At 37.3% G+C, this 10,000-nt stretch overlaps 1 protein-coding gene across 2 annotated transcripts in view; it reads right to left on the reverse strand.

Moving 5' to 3' along the window:
* The window catches only part of mapre3b (microtubule-associated protein, RP/EB family, member 3b), a 21,298-nt gene that overhangs the window by 8,089 nt on the left and 3,209 nt on the right, over positions 1–10,000 (reverse strand). For both annotated transcript variants that reach the window (XM_079817001.1, XM_079817002.1), the window contains 2 exons: positions 6,037–6,164; positions 5,816–5,961 (listed from right to left, as the gene is read on the reverse strand). In XM_079817001.1, the coding sequence (XP_079673127.1) occupies positions 5,816–5,961; positions 6,037–6,157 (267 nt within the window). In that variant the 5' untranslated portion in view covers positions 6,158–6,164. The remainder of the gene's footprint in view (positions 1–5,815; positions 5,962–6,036; positions 6,165–10,000) is intronic.

Consider the following 10,000-nt stretch of genomic DNA (forward strand, 5'->3'; position numbering starts at 1 on the left):
CAAAGTCCATCTCACTACAGCGGCTCTACAATAACTTTATGAAGCGATGAGAATAGTTTTTGTGCGCAAAAAAACCCTAAATAACGACTTATATAGTGATGACGATTTCAAAACACGGCCTCATGAAGCTTCGAAGCGTTATGAATCAGTGAGTCGATTCATGATTCGGATCGCGTGTCAAACTGCTGAAATTTGGCGATTCAAACCGCTGAATCGACTCACTGATTCATAACGCTCTGAACCGCTGAATCGACTCACTGATTCATAACGCTCTGAACCGCTGAATTGACTCACTGATTCATAATGCTTCGAAGCTTCATGAGGCCGTGTTTTGAAATCGTCATCACTATATAAGTCGTTATTTAGGGTTTTTTTGCGCACAAAAACTATTCTCGTCTTCATAAAGTTATTGTAGAGCCGCTGTAGTGAGATGGACTTTGTAACTTTAGTCTTTAGTGTCTTTTAAGGGTCTTGAGCAGGGCCGTGCAGAGAGTTCTGCAGGGGCAGGGGCTCAAATGTAAAAAAGGGGCAATATATATATATATATATATATATATCTCCTTATGCTCATCAAGCCTGCATTTATTTAATAAAAAATACAGAAAATAAATATTCTGAAATATTATTACATTATGTTCTTTTTAACTTTTTATTATCAAAGAATCTTGAAAATAGTATCACAGTTTCAATCATTGACATTAAATCCTCATATTAGAATGATTTCTGAATGATCATGTGACACTGAAGAGTGGAGTAATGATGCTGAAAATACAGCTGTGATCACAGGAATAAATTATATTTTAAATGATTTTAAAATAGAAAACCATTATTTTAATAATATTTCACAATATTGCTGTTTTTTATCAAAAAAATGCAGGCTTGATGAACATAAAAGACTTCTTTCATAATGCTGCATAATATTAAAAAATGGTAATATAATAAAGTCCTTTCACGTCACCATTTCGCCAGCACTTCACATAATAGGCCTGTAGGTGCCGGTGGCACTTGGGTTTTGTTAACTTTGATAGTTTCATGAAATAGTAAACGGTGTATCAATATACATAAATACAAGTGAATTTAACACTACTTACCATTAATGCGACTTTTGCTGCTTAATGGTTTTGTGCAGATTTGTTTGTTGTCAGTTAAAATCCATTTTGTCAGTGATGCAATTTATAAAATGAGACAAACCGCAGGAAATCGTTCCACAAACGTTAGTTCGTCTGTCCATGTAATTTTCAACCGATTTATGAATAATGCTGCCTTCACGTGCTATCGGAAATTTGATTATTCCGACTTCTGAAGTCGTGATTACGAGCGCATTGCATTCAAGATTCAAAATGTGAGGGCGTTCATGTGCAATGTTTACCTAGGAAACTCGTATTTACGATAATTCCGAGAGCACGTGAAGGCAGCATAAGAACAGCTTTGCCAGATCACGATTGGTTGGTGTATATACATGACGGGCATTGGTGAATTGTGTAATACCTTAAAATATATAATATACATATTTGTAATTAAATCAACACATTAGCTCTGATTATGGATGGGAAAAAAAATATTGGTTTACTTTTTTCCCGTAAGGCCACACACTCTCTGAAAGGACCATATTTGGCTCGAGAGCCGCTTCCGAACAGTAGAAAATCAGCAGACAATCAAAACGCACGCAACCCATAGCAACGCGTTTAGCAACGCCTCAACAGAAATTGTCCGACTTTTGAGCCGTTCGTTACTATTGTATACATTGTCATGTTATAATAATCACATTTATTTAGTTTTATTGACCACGATATTATCATTGATTTTGTCTGAGAGGGGCACTTTTGATTCATTTTGAAAAGGGGCAGGGGCTCGAGCACCCAAAGCCCCCCCCTCTGCACGTGCCTGGTCTTGAGAGTGTAAAGTTGAGCCAATGGAGGCCTTTCAGAGCATCAGCTTTACACTAAAATATCTTCATTTGTGTCTGAAGATGAACGGAGGTCTGACGGGTGTCCAACCACATGAGGCTCAGTCATTAATGACACAATTTACATTTTTGAGTGAACTAACCCTTTAATGTGCTCATGAGCAGCTTATTTCATGTAAACAAGATTAGATTGCATCTTGAGGTGATACTTAAAATCTGTCCCAGCCACTGCTACTTTATTACAAGAGTTCATTACTGAACCAGGGGCAATAATAATCATTTTAAATAATAATATAAAAATGTTATATTGTATATGTATATGAGAATGTATAATGTTGTGTATAATACTATAGACACAGCCACTTGATTGAGCGATTTATTTGTGATGGAATAATTTCTTTATATAATTTAGTTTTTTTATTGGTTTACACACGTGTTGTACAGTTACTCTGAGCCGTGCATTAATTTAAGTGATCACGGATATTATGGGATGGCTTGATGCAGCGCAAGAGATGCAGATAATTTGATCTTGACCCATAAGAAACTTAAATACTGTCACGTTACAAATCTGCTTCAAATTGATTTAAAAATTAAATTACAGCATTGAAATAAAAATGTAAAGGTGTACAAATACTGTATAAAATCGTGAGTATAAATAATTGGTAATCATTTTTAAAAAAAACATTTATCATTTATTGTAACTTTTATGTTGGTTTGGTGGTTTAGCTGTTTCCTTATAAAAGGTTCAGAAATTTGTGGGCTTTTATTGTATAATTTGTCAAGTTTTTTGCCAGGTGGCTTTTTAATTATATGATGTCATTACGTTGCTGTCTTGACGCCAGCCAATCGCTGCACTGCTTCTCAGGGTTTCGAGTATCGATGCATCCGCCCTCTTCAGGGAACACAAGAACGCGCAGTGATCTTAGATCATTTAATCCAGATATTTTAATCTAATCCGCAAATTCGTTTGAAGAACCAAATTAGCCTGAGATCAGTTATCACGATTAAAAGATCTGGGATCTGTCAGATCATCTCAGATGTATTAAGCGAGGTACGAAGAACGGACCCCTGGGCTGGGCTTGTTTGTTTTTTGTTTGTTTATAACAGATAAAGTGCTATTTTTGGGCAAATTTAAAGCCTCAGGCTGAAGGAAATGCATGTACAGTAGAGGACGCAACAAACATTTTTCGGTACTTTAGGGATGTTTACATCCTCAATAACTGTGTCATTTATAGAAGTGTTATTGACATTATGCCTCTGTCTTTGTCTGTGTTTAAGCTGAGTTTGTGCTAATCCTGGGTTTTAGGTGCCATTAAAGTGGTTTGGCTTTTAGCAGTTTTCATCTCCAACTTACACTCCAGGCCAGGATATGTTCTGGATAAGAGATCAATCTGAAATTGGACCAATCAGCTGTGAGCAAAGTGACTGATGCAATAAAGCCACGCCCCCTGTTTCTACTCCACATTAAAGTTCACGACAGAGCAAATGGTTTTTAAAGACTACTAATAATATATATATAAATACTAATATAATAATAATTTTGAATGATTTAGATATCATGCATGTAATTATTATACCCATAAATCAATTACACATGTATTATTTTAGTTAATCAATCATTTATAGGCCCTCACTTAAAATTAATATAAATAGCCTATATAAAGGTCATACAAATAAGCTTTAAAATCAATAAATAAAGCTATAAAAATGACTACATGTGAGCTTAAATGTTCAATTCTCAAACTAACTTCATAAATTTTACTTGCATTGACATAGTGAATTAGCCTGGATGCCAGCCGAATTTAGCCCCGCCCACAATTTTTTTCGCTCGGGCAATTCGGTCTGGACTCGATCCATAGAGAAGTAATTATGCCCGAACAGAAACTGTTTCGGACCAATGAAATCATCAGGGCGGGCTTTAGACGATGATGGACAGATGATAAACAGTAGCGTAATCATCCACGTCATCGAAGGCTCTTGGGTTGAGTTTGCTCTTATCCTAAACGGAGACTTGTTCGTATATGCGTTCACCTTTACCATTTCTCTCAGAAACGATGATCGTGTTGGTAAGTACTCTGTGTATCCTTAAATTATTTTATTACTGCCAAAGATCGTTTACACTCATCTTTTTCTTGTAACTTTACTTAATCCAGCGTGCGTGCAGACAGGGTTTCCCAGTGTTTTTGCAATGTCGCGCACAATTGCTACTCAAAACTATAGCCCAAAACAATAACTTTCCAGGGGGTTCTCCGGGAAAAAATGGCGTTTGGTTGGCAAAATATGTTATTTTGGCAAGGTTGCCTGCTAAAATTCGCATTCCTGGGTTTATATAATCACATAATTGGGGTCGCTTCAACCCGCGGACATGGAGAAAAACACGGACTTGGTTACAGTGCAGTTGAGTTCTGTTGACATTTGACAACTAACGTTACGCGTCGCTCCGTTGCTCTGATTGGTTGTGGGTCTATCCAATTGAGGTCTTTCCTGGCTCGGTTGAAACACGCCCCATAATCAAAGCTCAATGGAGCGGTACCAGACTCATATTCTGACTAGAATTGAGTATGGCCACGCCAGGCTAGTAGTGAATATTTTCTTATAGTTGTCCTCTTTCATAGACACTCTTTTCTTCTTGCTGTGTACATTTGTTTAAATTCTTAATATTTTTCAATCATGTAATATTCTGCGTGAATCTCAGCGTGTGATTGGCTGTTCACTACTGGTGTCAAAGCTAAACTCCTGAGTTGACAGAGAAAGCTGATGATCATCATTGGACCAGCAAAGCCTGAATAGATTGGTTTGGTTGTCAACTCGAAACTAATCCTGTAACCCTGAGTTTGTTAAACTAGCATCATGGAACAGGCTCCTGTTCTCTGTCTAATATTTACTAGTAAATAGTAGGCTACTAGCTACTTAATTTAATTCATAAAAACAACCATATTAATCTTTTTTTCTTTTTCCATTTAATTTCTATGAAAAGATTTCCCACAAATTCTGTGTTGTGTGTTTTCCGGTAATCAAATGAAAACATTAGACAGAAGGTCAGAGATGATTTTGAGCACTTCATTAAGTTTTGCCTTTCTTTAAAGTGTAATAACTTGTATGAACTGTGTCTTACGATAGCAGACCATAATCGTGACGTGGAGGCGCCGGCGCGATCATGATTGCTCTCATAAATAAACCCAAACTCAGCCTCACACGCATGAGGAATGTGTGTAGAAAGCTTGAAATGTCCACTTTTAAACGCAAATAAATAGTCAAGCAATGCACAATAAAAAAATTTTTTTAATATAAAATATATATTTTACAAAATGTTTTAATCTAAAATTACTATAAACTCAAAGCCATATGTCTAACCAAGATGTGTTCCAAATTTGAAGCTGATATCACAAAAATTTAAGATTTTGTTTAGACGCAGTACCAAAAATAGCCATTAAAAAAACAAAACAAAAGATTCTCCTGTAACAAATAACTAGATTTCTGTCCAAATATCACTTCCATCACAAAACAGTCACCAAATACGCAACCTTGAGACTCAGAGCTTTCCGACGATATGCGTTTAGTCAAGATTAGAAAAGATTTTCATTAATAAAGTAGTTAAAATAAATGTCGTAATATGACACCGCGTCCACTAGGGGGAGGAGCCCGCTAGAAGAATTTAAAGTACAGTTTCCATGGTAACGCAACGTCCGATTTCAAAACGGTTTTCACAGGATGAATATTGAGTTCGTAAGCTTTCAAACGACACCCAATTTATGATGATTACTAAAATATATGATACGACAAAAAGGCGGGGGGAAAAAAACCTATACTAGTTTACTTGAAAAAGTAATCCGATTACAAGTTACTTGTAATGTGTTACCCCACATTTGACCTTCTGCGGTGTTGCTTTGGCAGAAAGCGCTCGCTCACCTTGTCCACGCTCATCCTCTTGAAGGCCGCCTGCAGCACTTTGAAGTTGTTGATGTATTCGTGCTCCAGCTTGGCCTGAAACTTCACCTTCCTCAGCAGGATACAGCCGGGAAACAGCATGTCCATGAACTGACAGTACGCCGCACCTGAGGAGCGAAGAGGCGGTCAGCAGCAGCCGTAACACGCAGAGCACACGCGTGTTCAGAGCTGATGATGCGTACCTGAGCACAGCTGCTCGATCTTGGTGTAGTTGAGGTGCAGCGAGTCGTTGACCCAGGCCAGCATGTCATGTCTGCTCAGGTTCTCGATGGTCATCGATGTGGAGTAAACGTTCACCGCCATCCCCTAACTACAGACAAAACCAGCGTTACACACACGTGAACGTTCCTGTAACGTTAATAGAACGTTCGTTCAACGTTATCTGGTCTTTGATAATGTTCTCAGAACGTTCTGTCAAGGTTGTCTCAACGTTATGAGCAAACGTTTTTCCTGTAACGTTAATGGAACTTTCGTTCAACGTTATCTGGTCTTTGATAATGTTCTCAAAACTTTCTATCAAGGTTCTCTCAACGTTATGAGCAAACGTTCTTCCAGTAACGTTAATAGAACATTCGTTCAACATTATCTGATCTTCAATAATGTACTCAGAACGTTCTATCATGGTTGTCTCAACGTTATGAGCAAATGTTCTTCCTGTAACGTTAATAGAACGTTTGTTCAAAGTTATCTGGTCTTTAATAATGTTCTCAGAACGTTCTGTCAAGGTTCTCTCAACGTTATGAGCAAACGTTCTTCCAGTAACACTAATAGAACGTTCGTTCAACGTTATCTGATCTTCAATAATGTACTCAGAACGTTCTATCAAGGTTGTCTCAACGTTATGAGCAAATGTTCTTCCAGTAACGTTAATAGAACGTTTGTTCAAAGTTATCTGGTCTTTAATAATGGTTGTCTCAACGTTATGAGCAAATGTTCTTCCTGTAACGTTAATAGAACGTTTGTTCAAAGTTATCTGGTCTTTAATAATGTTCTTAGAACGTTCTATCAAGGTTGCCTCAACATTATGAGCAAATGTTCTTCCTGTAACGTTAATAGAACATTTGTTCAAAGTTATCTGGTCTTTAATAATGTTCTTAGAACGTTCTATCAAGGTTGTCTCAGCATTATGAGCAAATGTTCTTCCTGTAACGTTAATAGAACGTTTGTTCAACGTTATCTGGTCTTTAATAATGTTCTCAGAACGTTCTGTCAAGGTTCTCTCAACATTATGAGCAAACGTTCTTACAGTAACGTTAATAGAACGTTCGTTCAACGTTATCTGATCTTCAATAATGTACTCAGAACGTTCTATCAAGGTTGTCTCAACGTTATGAGCAAACGTTCTTCCAGTAACGTTAATAGAACGTTTGTTCAACGTTATCTGGTCTTTAATAATGTTCTCAGAACGTTCTGTCAAGGTTCTCTCAACATTATGAGCAAACGTTCTTACAGTAACGTTAATAGAACGTTCGTTCAACGTTATCTGATCTTCAATAATGTACTCAGAACGTTCTATCAAGGTTGTCTCAACGTTATGAACAAACGTTCTTCCAGTAACGCTAATAGAACGTTCGCTCAACGTTATCTGGTCTTTGATAATGTTCTCAGAACGTTCTGTCAAGGTTGTCTCAACGTTATGAGCAAACGTTTTTCCTGTAACGTTAATGGAACTTTCGTTCAACGTTATCTGGTCTTTGATAATGTTCTCAAAACTTTCTATCAAGGTTCTCTCAACGTTATGAGCAAACGTTCTTCCAGTAACGTTAATAGAACATTCGTTCAACATTATCTGATCTTCAATAATGTACTCAGAACGTTCTATCAAGGTTGTCTCAACGTTATGAGCAAATGTTCTTCCAGTAACGTTAATAGAACGTTTGTTCAAAGTTATCTGGTCTTTAATAATGGTTGTCTCAACGTTATGAGCAAATGTTCTTCCTGTAACGTTAATAGAACGTTTGTTCAAAGTTATCTGGTCTTTAATAATGTTCTCAGAACGTTCTGTCAAGGTTCTCTCAACGTTATGAGCAAACGTTCTTCCAGTAACACTAATAGAACGTTCGTTCAACGTTATCTGATCTTCAATAATGTACTCAGAACGTTCTATCAAGGTTGTCTCAACGTTATGAGCAAATGTTCTTCCAGTAACGTTAATAGAACGTTTGTTCAAAGTTATCTGGTCTTTAATAATGGTTGTCTCAACGTTATGAGCAAATGTTCTTCCTGTAACGTTAATAGAACGTTTGTTCAAAGTTATCTGGTCTTTAATAATGTTCTTAGAACGTTCTATCAAGGTTGCCTCAACATTATGAGCAAATGTTCTTCCTGTAACGTTAATAGAACATTTGTTCAAAGTTATCTGGTCTTTAATAATGTTCTTAGAACGTTCTATCAAGGTTGTCTCAGCATTATGAGCAAATGTTCTTCCTGTAACGTTAATAGAACGTTTGTTCAACGTTATCTGGTCTTTAATAATGTTCTCAGAACGTTCTGTCAAGGTTCTCTCAACATTATGAGCAAACGTTCTTACAGTAACGTTAATAGAACGTTCGTTCAACGTTATCTGATCTTCAATAATGTACTCAGAACGTTCTATCAAGGTTGTCTCAACGTTATGAGCAAACGTTCTTCCAGTAACGTTAATAGAACGTTTGTTCAACGTTATCTGGTCTTTAATAATGTTCTCAGAACGTTCTGTCAAGGTTCTCTCAACATTATGAGCAAACGTTCTTACAGTAACGTTAATAGAACGTTCGTTCAACGTTATCTGATCTTCAATAATGTACTCAGAACGTTCTATCAAGGTTGTCTCAACGTTATGAACAAACGTTCTTCCAGTAACGCTAATAGAACGTTCGCTCAACGTTATCTGGTCTTTAATAATGTTCTCAGAACGTTCTGTCAAGGTTCTCTCAACATTATGAGCAAACGTTCTTACAGTAACGTTAAAGGCACAATATGTAATTTTTCACCGCTTATTCAAAACAAAGGCGTGTCTTGACTCTTGAGTGGGCGGAGCTTTTATTCTGCCGCGAGCATTTCCGCTTCTTCCGCTCATGCGTGTGTGTTTGATCATATCACACACATGTGAGTGTGTTAAAGTGATGTTGTAATGTTGGCTGGTCACTACTATGAGACACTTCTTCACACTGCAGTGAGCGAGATCATATGAGGCGGTAAAACATGGCATTCTGGGTAAATCAACAACAGCAGATTTACACAATCAGACTAACTGTGTTGAGCTGGAGAACAATGAGGAGTTTCTGTCCATCAATGATCCAAACAGTGTCTAATAAAACACATCAGATATTAAAGCGGCGCAAGTGTTGCCACGGTTACTACACAATAATACCGGAGGGTAACGCGGGTATGATGTCACTGATAGGCAACACACACACAATGATTTAAACATTCTTGGAAACATTTGGGATAATGCACACAAGTCAACAAAATATATAACACTGTTCTAATGGTTTTTGGATATTTTAAAGGTGCAGTGTGTAATATTTATGAGAAATGCAATACAATATTCATAACCAGTGTATAAAGACCGTTATGTGTTTATTACCTTAGAATGAGCCGTTTCTATCTACACACACCGCGGGTACAGTGAAGCCGCCATGTTTCTACGGTGGCCCTAAACGGACAAACTTCTCTACAGAGCGCTAGCTACTTTCTGCTGTCTCACACAACGACATGTTTGTCCTGTGTCAGCCACCGTAGCTTCTCTTCGAAAGGGAGGGGGGGGTGCAATTCACAACCTCACCACTAGATCGCGCTAAAACTTACACACTGCACCTTTAAATGTATAATTACACTGCAACAAAGACACCCTAAAAATAAAGTGTGGCCGTAGTGTTTCTTTGTCAATAAATTGGAAACTAAATAACTTAGCTTAGATATTTTGTTGTAAATGTAGAAGTAACGCATTACTAGTTACTTTAAAAAAAGTAATCAAATTATGTAACTCCAGCACTGATTATGATGTAACAGCTTTAAATCACATGACCTGGCGCTGTTAAAGGTGTGTGTCTGTTCTTAGACATCGGTAATGAGATTAAACTGTGCACGTAGTACACACACACACACACACACACACACACACACACACACACACACTTAATTGTGTGACGTGATGTAACCAAA

Source organism: Gobio gobio (assembly GCF_949357685.1).
Source record: "Gobio gobio genome assembly, chromosome: 5".
NCBI lineage: Eukaryota > Metazoa > Chordata > Actinopteri > Cypriniformes > Gobionidae > Gobio > Gobio gobio.